The 22799-nt window shown below is 45.1% G+C and overlaps 1 protein-coding gene across 1 annotated transcript in view; it reads right to left on the bottom strand.

The window, feature by feature from the left end:
* LOC137353592 (neuronal pentraxin-2-like) overlaps positions 1-16149 on the bottom strand; it is a 35601-nt gene extending 19452 nt beyond the window's left edge. Inside the window, 2 exon segments of the mRNA XM_068019952.1 lie at positions 15330-16082; positions 16084-16149. Of these exon segments, the coding sequence (XP_067876053.1) occupies positions 15330-16082; positions 16084-16149 (819 nt within the window).
* Between the last annotated feature and the right edge of the window lie 6650 nt (positions 16150-22799).

Genomic DNA, 22799 nt, shown 5'->3' with positions numbered 1-22799 from the left:
ACCTCTAGGGCAGGGTGACCATACACAGAGAAAAATAAAATGCTCGATTGCTTGAGTTTGTTTATATTCCAACGCAATGGTAAAAGTCAGAGCCTTGCAACATGGGGCTCAAACATTTCAGGAAAATGAACACACAAAAATAACTGGAGGAAACATCCATCTAAACCATTAGGTCAGCCCATATCGTCATGATCCCTCAAGCATTGTCATTAGACACCTCATCCCCGAATCACCTCCGTGTGACACCCCCTCCCCTCCCCTCCCCTCCCTGACCCACAAACCCACCCCGCCAAACTACTCCAGCGTAACTGAACCGCTGAACCACCCCCCCCCCCCCCCCATGACCCTTAGACAGTCGGAACTGGTCCAGGAGATGATGCGGACCCTGCCTTTCACTCTTTCTTTTTCTTCTTTTGGGCCTCCTTATCTCGAGAGACAATGGATACGCGCCTGGAGGTGGTCAGTGGTTTGTGAAGCAGCGCCTGGAGTGGCTATAAAGGCCAATTCTGGAGTGACAGGCTCTTCCACAGGTGCTGCAGAGAAATTTGTTTGTTGGGGCTGTTGCACAGTTGGCTCTCCCCTTGCGCCTCTGTCTTTTTTCCTGCCAACTACTAAGTCTCTTCGACTCGCCACAATTTAGCCCTGTCTTTATGGCTGCCCGCCAGCTCTGGCGAATGCTGGCAACTGACTCCCACGACTTGTGATCAATGTCACACGATTTCATGTCGCGTTTGCAGACGTCTTTATAGCGGAGACATGGACGGCCGGTGGGTCTGATACCAGTGGCGAGCTCGCTGTACAATGTGTCTTTGGGGATCCTGCCATCTTCCATGCGGCTCACATGGCCAAGCCATCTCAAGCGCCGCTGACTCAGTAGTGTGTATAAGCTGGGGGTGTTGGCCGCTTCAAGGACTTCTGTGTTGGAGATATAGTCCTGCCACCTGATGCCAAGTATTCTCCGAAGGCAGCGAAGATGGAATGAATTGAGACGTCGCTCTTGGCTGGCATACGTTGTCCAGGCCTCGCTGCCGTAGAGCAAAGTACTGAGGACACAGGCCTGATACACTCGGACTTTTGTGTTCCGTGTCAGTGCGCCATTTTCCCACACTCTCTTGGCCAGTCTGGACATAGCAGTGGAAGCCTTACCCATGCGCTTGTTGATTTCTGCATCTAGAGACAGGTTACTGGTGATAGTTGAGCCTAGGTAGGTGAACTCTTGAACCACTTCCAGAGCGTGGTCGCCAATATTGATGGATGGAGCATTTCTGACATCCTGCCCCATGATGTTCGTTTTCTTGAGGCTGATGGTTAGGCCAAATTCATTGCAGGCAGACGCAAATCAGAGGATTTGAACGCATGTGAAAGCAGCAGGGAGAAGAAAATCCCAAAAAGTGTGGGTGCGAGAACACTGCCCTGTTTCACACCACTCAGGATAGGAAAGGGCTCTGATGAGGAGCCACCATGTTGAATTGTGCCTTTCATATTGTCATGTAGCTTTGGTGGGCATCCGATCTTTTCTAGTAGTCTGAAGAGACCACGTCTGCTGACGAGGTCAAAGGCTTTGGTGAGATCAATGAAAGCAATGTCGAGGGGCATCTGTTGTTCACGGCATTTCTCCTGTATGTGACGAAGGGAGAACAGCATGTCAATAGTCGATCTCTCTGCACGAAAGCCACACTGTGCCTCAGGGTAGACGCGCTCGGCCAGCTTCTGGAGCCTGTTCAGAGCGACTCGAGCAAAGACTTTCCCCACTATGCTGAGCAGGGAGATTCCACGGTAGTTGTTGCAGTCACCACGGTAGTTGTTGCAGTCACTGAGACTGCCCTCAATGCAGCCCAGCCTCTACCAGTCATGGATGAGCTGGACATACAGCCAACCAAATCGGAACTCAGTGATGCCATTGATTCCCTAGCCAGCGGAAAAGCCCCTGGGAAGGACAGCATTACCCCTGAAATAATCAAGAGTGCCAAGCCTGCTATACTCTCAGCACTACATGAACTGCTATGCCTGTGCTGGGACGAGGGAGCAGTACCCCAGGACATGCGCGATGCCAACATCGCCTTTCACTAAACTGGCCTTAAATACAATTGAGAGGAATCTCTGCACTGGAAGCCAGTTCAAAATGTTGCCGTGTGATTAAATCTTTTACTGACAAAGCAAATGTCCAATTTCATGCTTTGCTGGGGGTCCAATTCTATCAGAAGTTTCGATCACTGTTGGATACCAGAGGGGGACAGGGCTCTTAGAGGCACTATGTTCCAGCGACTATACAATCAATCTGCTAATTATACTGAGGTACATCCTTTCCATTGGCTGCCTGACTGAATGAGTTGAATGTGCTGCTGTCTATTGACAATCTTTATCTATTGATATTGCCTATCTATTGACAATCTCTCTATCTATTGATACTGCCTATCTATTGACAATCTCTCTAGCGATTGACAGTCTCCTGTCTATTGACACTATGTATTGACAATCTCTCTGTACAGCTCCATTGAGCAGTTTATGGATCCCAATGATTTTGTTACTGAGATATATACAATGGAAGGGCCATCCTTCCTGGAGCTACATATGTAGCCTGGTGCTTATGTGATTTTATGATGTGATTTCTCTCTTTGACTATAAACAGACTAATGTCTCCACTTAAGTACCAAACAGTGGAATGTCATACATGAAATCAACCGCAGAGATCATTGACAGTCAATTCTATTTTAATCTTCATCATCCACTTGTGCTGCCTTTACACACAGTTTTATCATCTGGATTGGGCCTCAGTTGTGCTTTGCTCCACAGTCAGAGAGCCTGCCCACATTCACAGTCTATACTTACACACGGCGAAGAGACTTGTTGATAAGGGACTGACTGAAAGCCAATTAACCATTGTGGAATTGTCACCCTGCGAGTGTCAACACATCTGGGAGGTGGAAATGGACAAAAAGTGTTGCACAGTTCAGGAGTCTAATATCCAAAAAAGGCAGATGATTGCTGGGCGGTTTATTGAAGCCATCCCATAATGACATAATGGTCTAATTAATGATTAAATCATTGGGGCCAGTGTTAATGAAGACGGGGATCGGTGAGTCATAGAGTCATAGAGTTATACAACACAGAAACAGGCCCTTCGGCCCATCATGTCTGTGCCAGCCATCAAGTAACTAACTATTTTAGTCCCATTTTCCAGCACTTGGCCCATAGCCTTGTATGCTATGGTGTTTCACGTGTTCATCTAAATACTTCTTAAATGTTGTGAGGATTCATGCCTCTACCACCCCTTCAGGCAGTGTGTTCCAGATTCCAACCACCCTCTGGGTGAAAAAATATTTCCTCAAATCTCCTCTAAACCTCCTGCCCATTACCTTAAATCTATGCCCCCTGGTTATTGACACTTCCGCTAAGGGAAAAAGTTTCTTCCTATCTAACCTATCAATGCCCCTCATAATTTTGTATACCTCAATCATGTTGCCCCTCAGCCTTCTCTGTTTTAAGGGAAACAACTCTCGCCTTTTCAGTTTCTCTTCATAGCTGAAATGCTCCAGCCCAGGCAACATCCTGGTGAATCTCCTCTGCACCCTCTCCAGTGCAATCACATCCTTCCTGTAGTGTGGTGCTCAGAACTGTACACAGTACTCCAGCTGTGGCCTAACTAGTGTTTTATACAGCTCCATCATAACCTCCCTGCTCTTATATTCTATGCCTCGGCTAATAAAGGCAAGTATCCCATATGCCTTCCTAACCACCTTATCTACCTGTGCTGCTGCCGTCAGTGATCTATGGACAAGTACACCAAGGTCCCTCCGACCTTCTGTACTTCCTAGGGTCCTACCATCCATTGTATATTCCCTTGCCTTGTTAGTCCTCCCAAAATGCATCACCTCACACTTCTCAGGATTAAATTCCATTTGCCACTGCTCCGCCCATCTTACCAGCCCATCTATATCGCCCTGTAATCTAAGGCTTTCCTCCTCACTATTTATGACACCACCAATTTTCGTGTCATCTGCGAACTTACTGATCATACCTCCTATATTCATGTCTAAATCATTAATGTACACGACAAACAGCAAAGGTCCCAGCACCAAACCCTGCGGTACACCACTGGTCACAGGTTTACACTCGCAAAAACAACCCACGACCATCACCCTCTGTTTCCTGCCATTAAGCCAATTTTGGATCCAATTTGCCAAATTGCCCTGGATCCCATGGGCTCTTACCTTCTTAACCAATTTCCCATGTGGCACCTTATCAAAAGCCTTACTGAAGTCCATGTAGACTACATCAACTGCTTTACCCTCATCTACACATCTAGTCACCTCCTTGAAAAATTCAGTCAAGTTAGTTAGACATGATCTTCCCCTGACAAAGCAATGCTGACAATCCCTGATTAATCCCTGCCTCTCCAAGTGGAGATTAATCCTGTCCCTCAGAATTTGTTCCAATAGTTTCCCAACCACTGACGTTAGACTCACCGGCCTGTAATTACCTGGTTTATCCCTACTACCCTTCTTGAATAACGGCACCACATTCGCTGTCCTCCAATCCTGTGGTACCTCTCCTGTGGCCAGAGAGGATTTGATGATTAGTGTCAGAGCCCCTCCTATCTCCTCCCTTGCCTCACAAAACAGCCTGGGATACATCTCATCTGGGCCTGGGGATTTATCCAATTTTAAGCCCACTAAAACATCTAATACTTCCTCCCTTTCAATGCTAATATGTTCATGTATATCAGAATCCTCCCTGATCTCCACACCTACATCATCCTTCTCCACAGTGAAAACAGATGAAAAGTAATCATTTAAAACCTCACCCATGTCCTCTGGCTCCACACACAGATTGCCACTTTGGTCCCTAATGGGCCCTACTGTTCCTCTGGTTATCCTCTTGCTCTTAATATACTTATAAAATGCCTTAGGATTTTCCTTTATCTTGCCCACCAATGTTTTTTCATGCCCCCTCTTCGCTCTCCTAATTACTTTTTTCATACCCCCTATACTTTCTATGCTCCTCTGGTGCCTCCTCTGTTTTCCGCACTCTGAAACTGCCATAAACCTCCTTTTTTTTCCTGATCCAATCCTCTATATGCCTTGACATCCAGGGTTCCCTGGACTTGTTGGTCCTCCCCTTCACCTTAACAGTACATGTTGACTCTGAACTCTTCCTATTTCCTCTTTGAATGACTCCCACTGGTCTGATGTAGACTTTCCTACAAGTAGTTACTCCCAGTCCACTCTGGCCAGGTCCTGTTTTATCGTATTGAAATCGGCCTTCCCCCAATTCAGTACCTTTATTTCTGGCCCATCTTTGTCCTTTTCCATAACTACATTAAATCTTACGGAGTTATGGTCACTATCCCCGAAATGCTCCCCCACTGACACTTCTACCACTTGTCCAGCTTCATTCCCTAGGATTAGGTCTAGTACCGCCCCTTCTCTTGTAGAACTTTCTGCGTACTGGCTCAAAACGCTCTCCTGTATGCATTTGAAGAATTCCTCCCCCTCTAAGCCTTTTGCACTAAGACTATCGCAGTTGATATTTGGGAAGTTGAAATCCCCTAGAATATTACCCTATTATTTTTACACCTCTCTGAGATTTGCCTACATATCTGTTCCTCTATCTCTCCCTGACTGTTTATAGGCCTGTAGTACACTCCCAGCCAAGTGATTGCCCCCCTTTTGTTCTTAAGTTCTACCCATATGGCCTAATTTGAGGAACCTTCTAAAATATCATCCCTCCTTACTGCCGTTATTGAATCCTTGATCAACAGTGCAATACCACCTCCTCTTTTACACCCTCCCCTGTCATGCCTGAAGATTCTATACCCTGGAATATTGAGTTGCCAGTCCTGCCCCTCCCTCAGTCATGTCTCTGTGATAGCAATAATATCATAATCCCATGTGCTAATCAATGCCCTCAATTCATCTGCCTTACTAGTAAGACTCCTTGCATTAAAGTAAATGCAATCTAGCCTTGCATTTTTCACTTGTGCTTTAACAGGTCTATATTTGCTCTGCCTTCCAGACTGAAGGTGAGGTCAAGGTTCAAGGGGTCAAGGTGGAGAGGAGAGCTCCTCAGTGTGAGGCCCAGGAAGTTCTAGGAACAGGAGGAGGCCCTTCAGCCCCTCGAGCCAGTGCCACCATTCAATTAGATCCTGGCTGTCTGTATCTTAACGGGGTCATTGGGGTCCAGAGAGGGGGGATGGGGATCAGAGTGGGGCAGTAGTGAGGGAAGCCCAGTGAAGGGGAGCTCCAAGTTATCCTTGTGGAAGGGAGGGGGGTGGAGGTGGTGAGAACTCAGTCCCATTTTGGGATGGTGATGAAACCCCAGATGCAGGCTGGGGTTAAGATTACATTCAGGTTCTGATTACATCATCAGAGCCCGATCTGCATTTTTAAAGCTGGACGGTAATGGAATTGGAGGAGGAAAGTCACATGGGGCACTTCCTACCAGGCAGGGAATGGGTTAAAAATCCCCCCCTTTGTGTTGATATATTATGGTCATATTATTGCTCATTTGGAGAGCCAGTGCAGACACGATGGGCCAAATGGCCTCCTTTGGTGCTTCACAATTCTGTGATGAGAAATTATCGTAGTAAATGAGATTTGTTATAATGATAGCAAACATGAATCTAGGCACTTCACCAGAAGCACTAAGTGAACAAACAGGACTGCAGCCAATTCAGTTTAATAACTTTGGCACAAATTTAAAGTGTTTCTGTTATTAATTTGGATTGAGAACATTTAAAGGAGAAATGTTTCTGCTGCCCTGTCTATTGATCCAGTGACCTACTGTAGTGCATTTGTCACACTCCACATGTCACAACAAGAGAACGAAGGCCAGTCATTTTTGTAGATATTCTGAGTTCGGATAACCCAGCCTCTTTCTGAGGGCAGGACAGGAGCTGTCAGTGCAGGGGAATTCCCAGAGTTAAAATCAGCCCTTAACGATTAGTTTTGTGGCCCTTTCTAACAAGACTAAGACTTGCATTTCTGTAGCGCCTTTCACAACCTCGGGATGTCTCAAAGCATTTCATAGCCGATGAAATATTTTTTGACATGTAGCCACTGTTGTAATGTAGGAAACATGACAGTCAATGTTGTGCACAGCAAGCTCCCACAAACAGCAATGTGGCAATAACCAGATAACCTGTTTTTAATTCTAGTGGTTGAGAAATGAATATGGGGAGTACTCCCTGCCCTTGTTCAAATAGTGGCTGTGAAATATTTTACATCCACCGAAGAGGACAAACAGGGACTCAGTTTAACCTCTCATTCAAATGACAGCACCTCTGACAATGCAGCACTCCCTCAATACTGGCACTGGGAATATCAGTCTAGATTATATGCTAAGGTGTCTGGTGTGAGGTTTGAACCTGCAAACCTAAAGCTACACAGGCCACAGCAAACATTTTCATAAGTTCCACCATTGTCATTGCCTGAATCAGCTGGTGTGTCTCCTGAACTCAGGGAGCTGGGTGAGTTGCTGGTTGTGACTGATATCACAGCCTAGAGAAAGTTACTGGGGTATTAGCCGAGTTGATTCATGGTCACTGCATTCCCCTGGAACTGCTTTTAGTTGTTTTCACTGGGCAGTGAGGAATGTTCCAAAATATTTATTCACTGAATTGCCCTTGGGATTTTTTAATCACCTGTCCCAGGAGGTTTGTGGCTGCTGGTGGGTGAGATTATGGGGGAATCATTGATGTTCATTTGCACCGTGACTGTTTGGAAAGGTTAAAAGGAGCAGATGGTCTTTTCTTGTCTTGTCATTTCTATATGTTCCTGTGGAAGTTCCATCACTTCCTGCCCTCAACTGATTCCAAAGTCAATGTTCTGGTCCTTTCATCCCAGTCTATCCTGGGAATAAACTTGCTGTTGTGCAGAAACTGGAAAAAAGCCCAAGATGCTGAGAAGGATAAATGGAGGAGTCTGGTGAACTGTTGAGGTGAGGTCGTAGCGACAGGGGAGTCAGTGTCTGAATTAGAGATGATGGGCACATACTTGGGTTGGGATTCCTCATCATAAGGGTGCCCCAATCAAGAAGCCCTTATCAGCAACCCTACTCTTTCAGAGACTAGTTAACTAGCCGTGCATTTGCAGCATTTTCTATTTTAACTTAATGCATCGGAATGCACACGAACACACACACATAGGGACACATATACACACTCATCTACACGTGCATATACATATGTGTGTACACACACAGAAAATTGCAAAAAAAATTCAATAACATTTATTCTTCCTCAAATTGTGAACTTGAGAATAAAATTAAAGGGCTCCTTTCAATCTTCCCAAAATCTGACCTAATGGAACAGGGCCAATTAAATCAGTGTGGGCCCCACATTCAGTAAAGCAAACCACAGCTTTCGCTCCAGTGATCTCCTCCAACAGCATCGCAGGGTGGCAGATGTTAAAATGTTTTTTTGCTCTCTGACACTCTCCCTTAATTTGTTGTGAATTTAATAATCCGACTGCAAGCCAGTACTCACTGTTCTCAATCTCTACAATGGAATCTCGCCTTTCTCTCCCCTTTTACAGTTCAGTTTTATTTGCATTCACTCCATCTGACATTTCAGAGCATTTGTAATCTTCAAAGGCTGCAATTCAATGTGGGGTTTCTTTTTGAAGTGGTTAGTCTGTTGAATCCAGCAATGTCATGCCGACAGAATGAATAAACTCGGAAGAAAGTTTCAGAAAAGGGGGAGACTAAGTAAGGCAAGTTAATTGTTAACCTTTAATTAAACTTCAAACCCAGCCCTCGGCTGCTGGAATGAAAGCTCTTTGTGTCCGGCTACATGCGTCCAATGTGAAATGTGTCTGAACAGTTGTTTGCAGTTCCCAGAGGACATGAAACAGAATGAATTCAGCCCATCGAGTCCATGCCGGATTCTTCACCATTGCATCAGAAAATGCGAAAATGTCACACTGGCACATGCACAAGTGAATGCACACACACATTTCAGGCAACAGCAGGAGTGAATGACCTGATCAATTTCCAATGGTAAACAGAAATTTGTTAAAGAACTTTATGCAGAGCTGGTTTAGTCAAATGGCAGTTTCTCATTTAAATACCTAATCACTCAGTCGAGGTTATAATTCCATGAAAAATTATTGACTCCACTCTCAAGCCTTTGGTTGACTCTCCACTTCTGGAGAGACTAAACATGGCTTTAGAATGGGTTTAGAAGAGATCTTGTGTGAGCAATCTCCTAGAATGTTTAGGAGAAGGTAAATCTCAGTTTGACGAGACAGAGAAGGCCTTTCATGCATTGTCCTTTGAAAAAGAACCTCATGAGACTGACCCAGGTGTCAGAGGACAAACTATGAGGAACAACTCAACAAACTGGGACTCTTCAGTCTCAAAAAGAGACAACAAAGGGGATTTTACAGAGGTGTATAAGACACAAACCTCCCAAGCAGTCCCTCTGCTACACGCGGGCACAAGGTCAAGGCCAGATGTCAGGAAGTGTTTCTTTACAGAAGTGGAGGATAAATAGCTGGAATTAGGTTAGCAGGAAGGATGGTTATGGCCAGAACTGAACTCAGTTAAGACTAATCTGATCAGTTAGCTCATTGCTGTTTATGGGATCTTGCTGTGCCAAAATTACCTGCTGCAGTTCCTACATTACAACAGTGAGTACACTTCAAAAGTACTTCATTGGCTGTAAAGCGCTTTGGGACATTGGGAGGTCCGGAAGGGCGCTATAGAAATGGAAGTCCTTATTCGTTTTCTTTAACAGTTACCTATCTATACTATTGACTGATGAATCAAATCAGGAGCAAAAAGCTAGAAAGACATTGAGAAAGTTTATAAGTATGGACTATATGAAGCATGTTTCACTTTCATAACATCTAATTATTACACATAAAGCCCAGTGAATTAGAAATCTTCTGTTAACTATGCTCGAACACCAATCATTCCAGCAATGCACAGCCCACATTACTCAATGTATAAAACTATGAGGGTCTAGATAGAGAAGATGGTTATTCCCCTTGCTTGAGGGGTCCATAACCAGGGGGCATAAATTTGGGGTAAGAGGTAGGACGTTTTGAGGGGATTTGAGGGGAACATTTCTCACCCAGAGGGTGGAGGGGATCTGGAACTCACTGCCTGAAAGGATGGTAGAAGCAGAAACCCTCATAACATTTAAAAAGTACTTGAATATGCACTTGCAATGTCATAACCTACAAGGCTACAGACCAAGAGCTGGAAAGTGGGATTGGGTTGGTGGATACTTGTCAGAAGGTAGGTACATGATGGCCTCCTTCCTTGCTGTAAATTTCTATGATTCTATGACTACGCCTCAAGTTCAAACTTGCAAGTTACAGCTGTTACATCAGAACATCATTTATTAACCTGATGGAGGGCTGCCTATAAATGTGGCCTGCCTAGTCAACATTAACCACACATTTAGATGAATGCTTCATACTCTGTCTAAATGCTAAAGTAGTTTTCTTGTTGGTAATAGTGAATATGGGAATTAGTGTAGCTGAGGCAGTGTATATTATAAATCAACAAGATTCTGCTACATTCACAAATCTCAGTTTGCTGTAATTTTAAAAGGCAAACACAAATGTCTCTCTGCTGCAGTCTTGGCAAAGTATTTTCTCCATTAATATTTACTGATTTTCATATCACACTTTAATGTTTTCTTTATTTTTATCTGAAGAATCTTCATGCATGTGATATGATCCATACATATCGCCCTGATTTCCATTTCACTACAACTATTTTTATTGCCTATCTCCACCCCTGCCTCAGCCCATTTGCTGTTGAAACCCTCATCCATGTTCTTGTTGCCTCCAGACTCAACTATTCCAATGTTCTTTTGGTTAGCCCCCCATTTTTCATCCTCCATAAACTTGTTCAGAACCACTGTGCTCGCAGACCTATATCGTCTCCAAGTCCACAAATGGCTTGATTTTGAAAACAATCATCCTGGTGTTCAAATCACTCCATGTCCTCACCACTCCCTACCTCTGCAACCTCCTCCAGCCCTACAACTTCCAAGACCTCTGAGTTCTTCCAAATTTGGCATCTTATGTATCCCACACTCCTTTCAACCCTTCATTCACAACCATGTCTTCAGCCAGCGAGACAATAAGCTCAGGAATTGTCTCATTTAAGGCACTGCTCAAAACCTACATATTTGACCGAAGGTTTAGCGACCTGTCCGAATGACTCCTTCTTTGGCTTGGTGTCATTTTTTCGTCTGAATCAGCTTGGGGCATATTACTACAATAAATGAAAGTTGTTGTTGTATAAGTATCAAGAGACTCATAGGCCGGAATTTTACGCTGGGCAGACGGGAGCTGGATGTCAGTGCCGATCCCACACCCGCCCAGCCTGGGGATCTGTCCCGTATTTTACGAATCCCCAGGCTTTAATTGGCCCGAGGCGGGACTTCCACCTGCTTGAGGGAGGAGGGCCTGCCTCAGTGAGCTGCCAGCCAATCAGTGAGCCGGCAGCTCTTAATCTCAGCAGTGCCACCGGGAGCGGTGGCCACTGCTGAGACTGCAGCCCAGCCAACCGAGGAGAACGTAATGGAACTGGGACAGAAGGTAAGTTCGGGCAGCCTCACCAGGGGAGTCGGTCGTGCCCTGGTGAGGCTAGGGTGGTCATTTGGGGGAAGGGGGGCATCTTGGATCCCGGGGTTGGGTTGGGAGGTCGGGGCGGCCCTCAATCGGACACCCTGTGCCCGATTGCCAGGTGCCCCCCCCCCCACCTCTCCACGGGGTGCGGAAAGGTCAGCAGCTATAGCTGGGCGGCCTTTTACATCCCCGGCACACCCGCTTGCCATGGGTAAAATACCCGTGGAGGTGGGCGAGGGCCCTTAAGTGGCCGTTAAGTGGCCACTTAAGGGTCTTGATTGGCCTCGGGTGGGCGGGCTGCATCTCACCCCCCTGCCACCCACCCAGCCGGACCTCCGTAAACTTGGTCAAAGGCGGAATCAGGGCGGTTAGGCCTCCCGGAACCTGCCACTCAATTTTACCCTGCCCCCACGCCACCATCCGACCCGCTGGGGTGGTGTAAAATTCTGGCCATAGATCCTGAGGAGCGCTTGCACCAACAAGTTGTGAAGAGTTTGTTTTCACTCACAGGTGAAAGATATTCATTCTTCCCCAAGATCAGTGAGACAAACAGAATGCTCAGTGTATCACTGATTAAGAATGTATCACATTAAGAGTAAGAGGATAACTAAGGAGAGAGTAGGGCCCATAAGAGATCAAAAAGGTAACCTATGTGTAGGAGTGGAAGATGTTGGTATGGTTCTCAATGAATACTTTGCGTCTGTCTTCACAAAAGAAGGGGGCAATGCAGATATTGTAGTTAAGGAGGAAGAGTGTGAAGTATTGGATGTGTGATAAACATAGGGAGAGAGGAAGTATTCATGGGATTAGCATCCTTGAAAGTTGATAAATCACCAGGGCCAGATGAAATGTATCCTAGGCTGTTAAAAGAAGCAAGAGAGGAAATAGCAGAAAGTCTGACCATCATTTTCCAGTCCTTACTGGATACAGATGTGGTGCCAGAGGATTGGAGAATTGCTAACATTGTACCTCTGTTTAAAAAGGGAGTGAAGAATAGACCAAATAATTACAGGTCAGTCAGTCTAACCTGAGTGGTGGGAAAATTATTGGAATCTATTCTGAGAGACAGGATAAACTGTTACTGAGAAAGGCACAGGTTAATCGAGGATAGTCAGCATGGATTTGTTACAGGAAGATCTTGTTTGACCAATTTGATCAAATTGTTTGAAGAAATAACAAGGAAGATAGATGAGGGTAGTTCAGTTGATGTGGTCTACATGGATTTTAGCAAGGATTTTGACAAGGTCCCACTGGCAGACTGGTTAAAAACATAAAATCCCATGGGATCCAAGGAAATGCAGCAAGGTGGATACAAAATTGGCTCAGTGGCAGGAAACAAAGGGTAATTGTTGACGGCTGTTTTAGCGACTGGAGGGCTGTTTCCAGTGGCATTCCGCAGGGCTCAGTACTGGGTCCCCTGCTTTTTGTGGTGTATATTAACGATTTGGGTATAAATGTAGGGGGCATGATGACACAAAGATTGGCCATGTGGCCGATAGCGAGGAGGATAGCTGTAGACTGCAGGAAGATATTGATGGTCTGGTCAGATGGGCAGAAAAGTGACAAATGGAATTCAACCTGGAGAGGTGTGAGGTGATGCATTTGGGGAGGAAAGGCAAAGGAATACACGATTAATGGGAAAATACTGAGAAGTGTAGAGGACGTGAGGGACCTTGGAGTGAATGTTCACAGATCCCTGAAGGTAACAGAACAAGTCGATAAGGTGGTTAAGGAGGCAGATGGAATCCTTTCCTTCATTAGCTGAGGTATAGAATACAAGAGCAGGGAGATTATGCTGGAACTGTACAATTCATTGGTTTGGCCATAACTTGAGTAATGTGTGCGGTTCTGGTCACCTCATTACAGAAAGGATGTAAAATAAAAACAAGAAATGCTGGAACCACTCAGCAGGTCTGGCAGAATCTGTGGAAAGAGAAGCAGAGTTAACGTTTCGGGTCAGCGACCCTTCATCTGGCAGATGCTGCCAGACCTGCTGAGTGGTTCCAGCATTTCTTGTTTTTATTTCAGATTTCCAGCATCCGCAGTATTTTGCTTTTATTACAGAAAGGATGTAATTGCACTGGAGAGGGTACAGAGGAGATTTCCAAGGATGTTGCCAGGACTGGAAAAATGCAGCTATGAGGAAAGATTGGATAGGCTGGGGTTGTTCTCCTTGGAACAGAGAAGGCTGAGGGGAGATCTGATTGAAATGTACATTTTGAGGAGTCTGGATAGAGTGGAGGTGAAGGGTCTAATCACCTTGGCAGAGAGGTCAGTGACGAGGGAGCATAGATTTAAAGTGATTGGTAGAAAGATTAGAGTGGCAGTGAGGAAAACTTTTTTCCCCGAGAGGGTGGTGATGGTCTGAAACTCACTGTCTGAAAGGGTAGTTGAGGCAAAAACCCTCAACTCATTTAAAAGGAGTCTGGATATGCACCTCAAGTGCTGTAATCTGCAGGGCTACGGACCAAATGCTGGAAAATGGGAATAGACTGGGTGGCTTGTTTCTCGGCCAGCGCAAACACGATATGCCAAGTGGCCTCTTTCTGTGCCTTAAACTTTCTATGATTCTATGATCACTGGGAGATTTCAATTTATTTGCACTGATCTTGGCAGCAGATCTGCTCAGCAATGAATTACTGCACAAGTTGAACTGCCACATCTGGAAATGTAAAACATATTGCACACAATGCACTGATTCTGTTTATTATGCTGACTGTCTTTCTGAGGTTTAGAAAATATTTCTGTAGTTTATTAAGAAAAAAAATCTCTTCTTGTCCTGAAAGCAATGATCAAAGCTAGGAGTTCAGAAACATGAGTATTAGCAATGCTCACAGAAGAGTTGGTTTTACATGTGTTTGCTTACACAATGATTGTCAGAGGGTTATTCCACCATAGAAAAAGGGGGCATTCTTGCCAGCCCTTCTCCTGTCCTCACCCAATGTCCATACACATATAATTCAAGCAGGGGCCACAGGAGAAAGAAAGCAATGTGAAAGGGTGTGGGGCAAGCTCAAGGTGATGGATCCAAGTGGATAGCTCTCTCACAAAGGCATGCAAAGGCAAGGTGGGCCTTGGCCCATTGCTACGCTGTAAAGGTCTACAATTGACAGTGGAACCCTGGTTGATTTCCCTTTCCTAGCCTAGGGTACTGAGGCCTATGTCAATGCCTGCAGTGCTGCCGGATACAGACCTGGGATCAAACCCAGGGCCTTCCTGTGCAGCTCAGTAATGTGGTCGTTTGTTAAGCTGAAAAGCAGATAAAACCATTATAATCGGGTATATTCAGTCGGGACAGGGGGGATGAGAATAGAACAGATACCCTGGGGAGCAGAGTATGAACAGTAACACACTGAGAGGAAAGCAATTCGTCGGTTGAATGTAAAGTCACAAGTGGATTTCAAGGCCCTCTGTTTTCTCCCTCCCTGTTTAAACCAGTAAATTGCCAGTGATCGGTTTATTTTATTTGAAAGGCACCTATTAACCGAGAGAATAGGGCCCCTATCGCTTAACAGTCCCAGCTCGGGTTGGTCCAACAGGTCCCTGATCGATTTCACACAATTTGGAGGGGAGGGATATTTCAAGAACAATCTAACATATAAAGTCTATCGCTGTGGACTTATATTAACGTGAAATAAATCACCATTTGTTTGTGAACATTGACTAATTTGTATTACATACCATTCCAATGAGAACCTGTTGCTGCGGTTCTATGCGTGTTCAAAGTAAAATATAATTTACCTCCAGATTTTCTATGCTGTCCTTTAAGGAGTGTATGGTCTGTTCCAGCTCCAGCACTGTCCGGTCAGATTCTTCAGTCCCATCTTCCAAGCTATTTCTTCCAACGTCCCACGCATATTCCTCGGGGTTATTTTGGAAAAAGCCCAGCTCTTGCCCGTTCTCGCACCGGCTGAGTTTGCCGGTCAGTTCCCTGATGGTTTCCTGGTCATTGAGGATCTGCTGCTCCTGTTGAATGACCATCTGGCGGAGATGGTCAGCCGTGGTTCTCAGCAGCAGGAGGTCTTCCCTGATCGATGGAGAAGGGCAGTCTTGAGCTAAAGGCAGGCAGAGGAAGCGGCTGGTGGTGCCAATGTCTGAATCAGAACCAAAGACGGATCCTTGGCCAAGCTCTGAGCCCACAGAGGCTTTGTCAGTCTCAGGTTCCAGGACGTAGGCTTTGCTTGCTGTGGTTGGGTGAGCTCGGGTGCTGTCCGTTTCAGCACCGTGGACAGCTCCGGCACCGCCTTCAGTGCCATACAAGGCTCCCTCTTCATTTCCAGCACCGGGGACAGCTCCTGGGGAACCCGGGGCGATGCTTGCAATGATGCAAATAATTGCACCCAGAAAAGCAAGCATGCCTGCCCCGAGCAGAATGGTTAGATACTTCAGGGTGACGGAGTTTATAGAACACAACCAGAGAAAGAATCAATCAAAAACAGGAGAAAAAAGCCGCAGCTTGAGGGCAGCTTTGAGGCAGAGATGGGACACTGACAAGAGATAAGAAATGCAATGGCAATCCCTGGGAATCAGATTTGTCAATCACAGCCCACGAAGACGTCATTGATTCCCAGAAGAGCGTCCCATATTCTTAAAAGGGAATTCTTTAAAAAAAAATCTACTTAAAAGGGCAACACTCCTCGGATCTAATTATTTGAAGAACGCATATAGTGTTTCAGCAACAGGCTTTGAAATATAATTTAAACAGTCACTCTAATCTCCCAGAACATTTAAAATGCCTTCAAGAGGAAACATGATAAATACGTGAGGGAGGAAGGAGTAGAAGGATTTGTTGATTGGGTGAGTTGAGTCTTGCGCGAAACAAAAACATCGACACAGACCAGTCGGGCCGAATGGCCTGTTGCCGTGCTGTAAATTCTATATAATTCTATGAACGATAAGCACTGTGTTTCTCTCATTTGCTGTATAATTCCAGAAGACTCCAAACTGCTTCTCCATGCAGTGGATGGTACATTGGTTTTGTACCTGTAGAAAAATCATAAATTTGACGGTTTACAATTTGACTTTACCAAACACACACGGAAAATTCCACTACCAATCCCAGCACCCCCACCCCAACCCAGGGGAGGTTTATGAAGAATTACCTTTTGCTAAAATGAAGGAAAGTACCTAAACAGCCTGAGTTCATTCATTGTTTCTTTAATATTTATGACTCGGAACAGCCTCTCGGTGTTGATTCAAACTGGAAGATTAAAAAAGGCTAAATAATAAAACACTCAGTAAATATTGCAGGAGAGACGATTATTAAGGTGCTCCCCTCAGTTAGCTAATTGAGATATGTAGAGTTAGGGGAGGGATGGGGGCATCGAGAATGGGGGAGGGGGGGGGGGGGCAGGCAGGGTGGGAGTGAAGACGTACCCCTGCCATCGTTTGCACCCCCTGGTTTCCAGCCACTGGGGCACCAGTGACCACATCCTATGCCCGAACTCTCAACTACAGGCAACCGGTTCTAAACAGAATAAAAAGTAAAAATATAAAATGCAAATGGAGGAAAATGATGAAAGGAAAAGATTTCTAGAGCCCTTTGAAGACAGGAGGGAAATAGCTGGATGGGGAAATGCTTGGTAATGGGCTGATCTTAGTGCTGTTTAAATCCGAACGCCGAGACTTGTGTATCAGCAACTTGAATATAGTTACATTCAGTTCACTGATCTCAGTCAAAGAAAAAGTTGGGTCATTACAGTTTGCCTCAGTGTCTATTGCATTAGGCAGAGGGAAATCCGCTGTTCATGATTCCAGTGTCCATCAATGGAAGATATATGTGAACGGATGTGGACGTGTCTAAGTATGTGAGTGTATGTCTGTATGATGGGTGCCAATGGGCGAGAAGCTGGAGGAACAGAATCCTCAGCCTCTGGCCAAGTGTATGTGTGTATATGTGTGTATGTGTTGGTGTATGTGTGTATATGTGTATGTATGTGTGAGTGTGTGTGTGTGAGTATATGTGTTTGTGTGTGTTGGTGTATGTGTGTGAGTGTGTATGTATGTGTGTGTGTGAGTGTGTGTGTGTGAGTGTGTGTGTGTGTTGGTGTGTGTGTTGGTGTGTGTGTGTGAGTGTGTATGTATGTGGGTGTGTGTGTGAGTGTGTATGTATGTGGGTGTGTGTGTGAGTATATGTGTTTGTATGTGTTGGTGTATATGTGTGTTGGTTTGTGTGTGTGTGTGTGTGTGTGTGTTGGTGTATGTGTGTATGTGTGTGTGTGTGTGTGTATGTGTGTACGAGTGTGTGTGCAGTTGAGCACGTGTTTATGCATGCACACGTGCAGGTGTACGTGTGTGTGCATTTGTCTCTGTCTACGTGAAAGTGTGTGTGAGGTGTGAGATGGAACCTTTGGGTGAGGACAGGAATAGGCTGACTTGTGATGCCTGGTACAGTTGAATATCCTGCTGACACTCAACATTCAGTCCCTCACATGAAAAAAATGGGTGAGGTATGAGAAGGCAGCACCCTGGGACTGAACTGGGGCATGTGGTCATCTTAGGAGAAGAGTGAATAAAAGGGAGAAAAAAATGCACATGATGTCTTGGCCAGAGGTTGAGGATTCAGTTCCTCCAGCTTCTCGCCCATTGGCACCCATCATCTTTACAATAATCAGCATGGATAATTCAGCAGGCAAGGAACACTGATTCTTCTCAACCTGTGGTGTCATGGGGGAGGGTTCAGATGCCTCCTTTAATATCACTCAGTATTTGACAGCTTTTCACTCTAGCTCGACATGGCATCGCAACCACATAAATCCATTAAGTCTAATTGTATCACAGAGTACGAACCCTACTACAAATCAGTGATAGGCAATGTCACCTTCTGAGCAATAAAAACAGAATACTTGGGAAAACAAGCAAACAGGTCCATGCATTTTGTTGAACTGACCACAGAACATTAATAGCATGAAGAGCAACTGGTGTTATCTGAATGCCAGGGTGAATCCCAGCATTAGCAACAGATCAGGCCTCCTCCAAGGCACTTTTCAAAGTGTTCTCCAAGTGTCCTGGCCAACATTACTCCCTCAACCTACACCATTAAAGCAGATACATTGATATTCCATTTATGTGATCTAGATTACTTGATTGGTCCCTGGGATGGGAGGGTTGTCCTATGATGGCAGGCTGAGTAAATTGGGCCTGTACTCCCTGGAGTTTAGAACAACAAGAGGTGATCTCATTGAAACATACAAGATACTGAAAGGGCTTGACAGGGTGGATACTGAGAGGTTATTTCCCCTGGCTGGGGAATCCCTGCACTAAAATGGTGGCTATAGCAATGTGAGATGGGGCATCTCCATGATGACTATTTCACTGGCAGATTACTCATTGTGAATAGGCCAATTGCTACATTAAGATTGGGACAGAAGCATTATTCTGTGTAGTTCACCGTGTATTAATCTGCTGTGATTTGGGCTATGTGTTGCCTTTAAGGTGATATTGCTGTAATTTAACACCCCCTGAGATCAATGGAAATTATTCCCTGTTGATGGGAAAATTTCTTTGAAACTAGCAGCAAAAACTCTTGGTTTCCTTTCTCTTGTTTAACATTCTGTTATTTCAGGACCAGTTGGAAAAAGGTGGCATTAGTTTCCCCGTGATGGCAAACTCCTTGAAGATTTGCTCATGTTTGTTAAATAATTCTCCTTTCAACCTATTTATTGTATAAAGTGTCTGAGCTTTAATGTTGGCTTGACTCAAGTTACAATGTTGAGTGTGTCAGCCTTTCATTTGTAACTGAGACATCTGGAGCCAGTAAGTGATTGATTGCCAACAGTCTCAGGGATCGATCTGTTTCTCGACCTGAGATCTGCCTATATGGTGCAGTATTGTTCACATCAAGTCAGAACTCCCTGTGCACTCACTTAGCCCAATTACAAACGTGAAAGCAACAATGGATCTCGGCCACAACTTTTATGAGTTCATAAATCATCCGACCAACATTAGTTTGACTAAATCAACATCACTATGAAAATTATCAATAAACTACATGTGTACAAAGCTTCAAAAGTGAATTTAATATATACTTGAAAAGGAAAAGAATTGCGGGGCTGTGGGGGGAGAGCAAGAGGGATGTGTCCAATTGGACAGCTCTTTCAAAGAGTCAGCACGGGCACAATGGGCCGAATGGCTTCCTTCTATGTTGTAGGATCCTCACTCTAGAGACTTGAGCAAATAATTTAGGCTGACACTCCCAACTCCAGGACAGAGGGAGTGCTGCACTGTCAGAGGTGCCATCTTTCGGATGAGACATTACACTGAGGCCCCCATCTCACATTGCTATAGCCACCATTTTAGTGCAGGGACGGGATGTTTTCACTCAGAAGAACAAGGGCAGTAGATGCATGGGAACACCACCACTTCCAAGTTCAGACCTGAGACCCACACCATCCTGACTTGGAAATACATCAGCACAGGGACAAAATCCTGGAACTCCCTCCCTAACAGTAGTGTGGGAGAGACTTGACCACAGAGGTTCAAGAAGGTGGCTCACCTCCACCTTCTCAAGGGGCAATTAGGGAGAGTCAATAGATACTGGCATTGCCACTGACTCCCAGATCCCATGAATGAATAAAAAGAAAAATGTGTGTGACACAGCCAGAACCAGTAATTCTGATCTATTCTGACATGTGGCACTATTTTAAAGAAGAGCAGGGGAGTTCTTCCTGGTGTCCTGGCCAATATTTATCCCTCAACCAACCTCACTAGACTATTTATCTCCCTGCTGTTTGTGGCATCTTGCTGTGCAGAAATTGGCTGCCACATTTCCTACATTACAGAAAGATACAAGTGAATCCGCTTCCGCCTTCATTTCAGGAAGTACAGATTGTAGCAGCTCAGCAATACAAAGTGCAGGAGTACATGACTCTAAAGGGTATTGTCTGATTGAATAACCTCATCAATGCAATATGAGGCATAAAGGAGATTAAAATCTGAAGTAATATGTGAGAACAGAGATACATACAAACCTAACCAACCCTGTCATACAAACTACTACTGCATGATAGAGGAGTTTACAATGCAACTGAAGTCAGGAAGCTGAGCATTGCACAAGATAACAACTGGTATTTATTTACTGAGGCTAAAACATAAAACATACTAAGGCTTATGACAGATTCAGAGGGCTGAAAACAGCGGAGGCCCAAGAAGAGTATAGAAAGTGTAGGGGGGTACTTAAAAAAGTAATTAGGGGAGTGAAGAGGGGACATGAAAAATCACTGGCAGACAAGATAAAGGAAAATCCCAAAGCGTTTTATAGTATGTTAAGGGCAAGAGGAAAACCAGGGAAAAAGTGGGGCCCATTAGTGATCAAAGAGGCAATTTGTGTGTGGAGCGGGAGGTGAGGTTTTGAATGATTACTTTTCATCTGTGTTCACTATGGAGAGGGATGATGTAGGTGTAGTGACCAGGGAGGGGGATTGTGATATACATGATCAAATTAGCATTGAAAAGGAGGAAGAATGAGCTGTATTAGTGGGCTTAAAGGTGGATAAATCCCCAGGTCCAGATGAGATGTATCCCAGACTGTTATGTGAGGCCAGGGAGGAGACAGCAGGGGCTCTCACACAAATTTTCAAATCCTCTCTGGCCACAGGAGAAGTACCAGAGGACTGGAGGATAGCAAATGTGGTACCATTATTCAAGAAGGGTAGCAGGGATAAACCAGGTAATTATAGGCCTCTGAGTCTAACCTCAGTGGTAGGGAAATTATTGGAAAAAATTCTGACAGACAGGATCAATCTCCACTTGGAAAGGCAGGGATTAATCAGGAATAGTCAGCATGGCTTTGTCAGGGTGAGATCTTGTCTAACAAATTTGATTGAGTTTTTCGAGGAGGTGACTAGATGTGTAGATGAGGGTAAAGCAGTTGATGTAGTCTACATGGACCTCAATAAGGCTTTTGATAAGGTCCCACATGGGAGATTGGTTCAGAAGGTAAGAGCCCATGGGATCCAGGGTAATTTGGCAAATTGGATCCAAAATTGGCTTCATGGAAGGAGGCAGAGGGTGATGGTTGAGGGTTGTTTTTGCGATTGGAGGCCTGTGACCAGTGTGGTAAACATAGAAACATAGAAAATAGGAGCAGGAGTAGGCCATTCAGCCCTTTGAGCCTGCTCTGCCATTCATTATGATCATGGCTGAAAATCCAACTCAGTAACCTGTCCCGCTTTCTCCCTATATCCTTTGATCCCTTTTGCCCCACGAGCTACATCTAACTCCTTCTTGAAAGCATACAATGTTTTGGCCTGAACTGCTTTCTGTGGTAGTGAATTCCACAGGCTCACCACTCTCTGGGTGAAGAAATTTCTCCTCATCTCAGTCCTGAAAGGTTTACCCCGTATCCTTAGACTGTGACCCCTGGTTCTGGACTCCCCCACCATCGGGAACATCCTTCCTGCATCTACCCTGTCAAGTCCTGTTAGAATTTTATAGGTTTCTATGAGATCCCCCTCACTCTTCTAAAATCCAGTGAATATAATCCTAACCGACTCAATCTCTCCTCATGTCAGTCCCGCCATCCCAGGAATCAGTCTGGTAAACCTTCGCTGCACTCCCTCTACAGCAAGAACATCCTTCCTCAGATAAGGGGACCAAAACTGCACACAATATTCCAGGTGTGACCTCACCAAGGCCCTGTATAATTGCAGCAAGACATCCCTGCTCCTGTACCCGAATCCTCTCGCTATGAAGGCCAACATACCATTTGCCTTTTTTACCGCCTGTTGGACCTGCATGCTTACCTTCAGCGACTTGTGTACGAGAACACCCAGGTCTCGCTGCATGTTCCCCTCTCTCAGTTTATAGCCGTTCAGATAATAATCTGCCTTCCTGTTTTTGCTACCAAAGTGAATAACCTCACATTTATCCACATTATACTGCATCTGCCATGCATTAGCCCACTCACTCAACTTGTCCAAACCACCCTGAAGCCTCTCTGCATCCTCCTCACAACTCACCCTCCCACCCAGTGTTGTGTCATTTGCAAATTTGGAGATATTACATTTAGTTCCCTCATCTAAATTATTAATGTATCTTGTGAATAGCTGGGGTCCTAGCACCGCTCCCTGCGGTACCCCACTAGTCACTGCCTGCCATTGGGAAAAAGACCCATTTATCCCGACTCTTTGTTTTCTGTCCGCCAACCAATTTTCTTTCCATCGCAATACACTACCCCCAATCCCACGCGCTTTAATTTTACACGCTAATCTC

The sequence above is a fragment of the Heterodontus francisci genome, chromosome 41 (genome assembly GCF_036365525.1).
Source record: "Heterodontus francisci isolate sHetFra1 chromosome 41, sHetFra1.hap1, whole genome shotgun sequence".
In the NCBI taxonomy this organism is placed as follows: domain Eukaryota; kingdom Metazoa; phylum Chordata; class Chondrichthyes; order Heterodontiformes; family Heterodontidae; genus Heterodontus; species Heterodontus francisci.
Note: the sequence above shows the minus strand (reverse complement) of the source record. Positions and strands in the feature narration are given on the sequence as shown.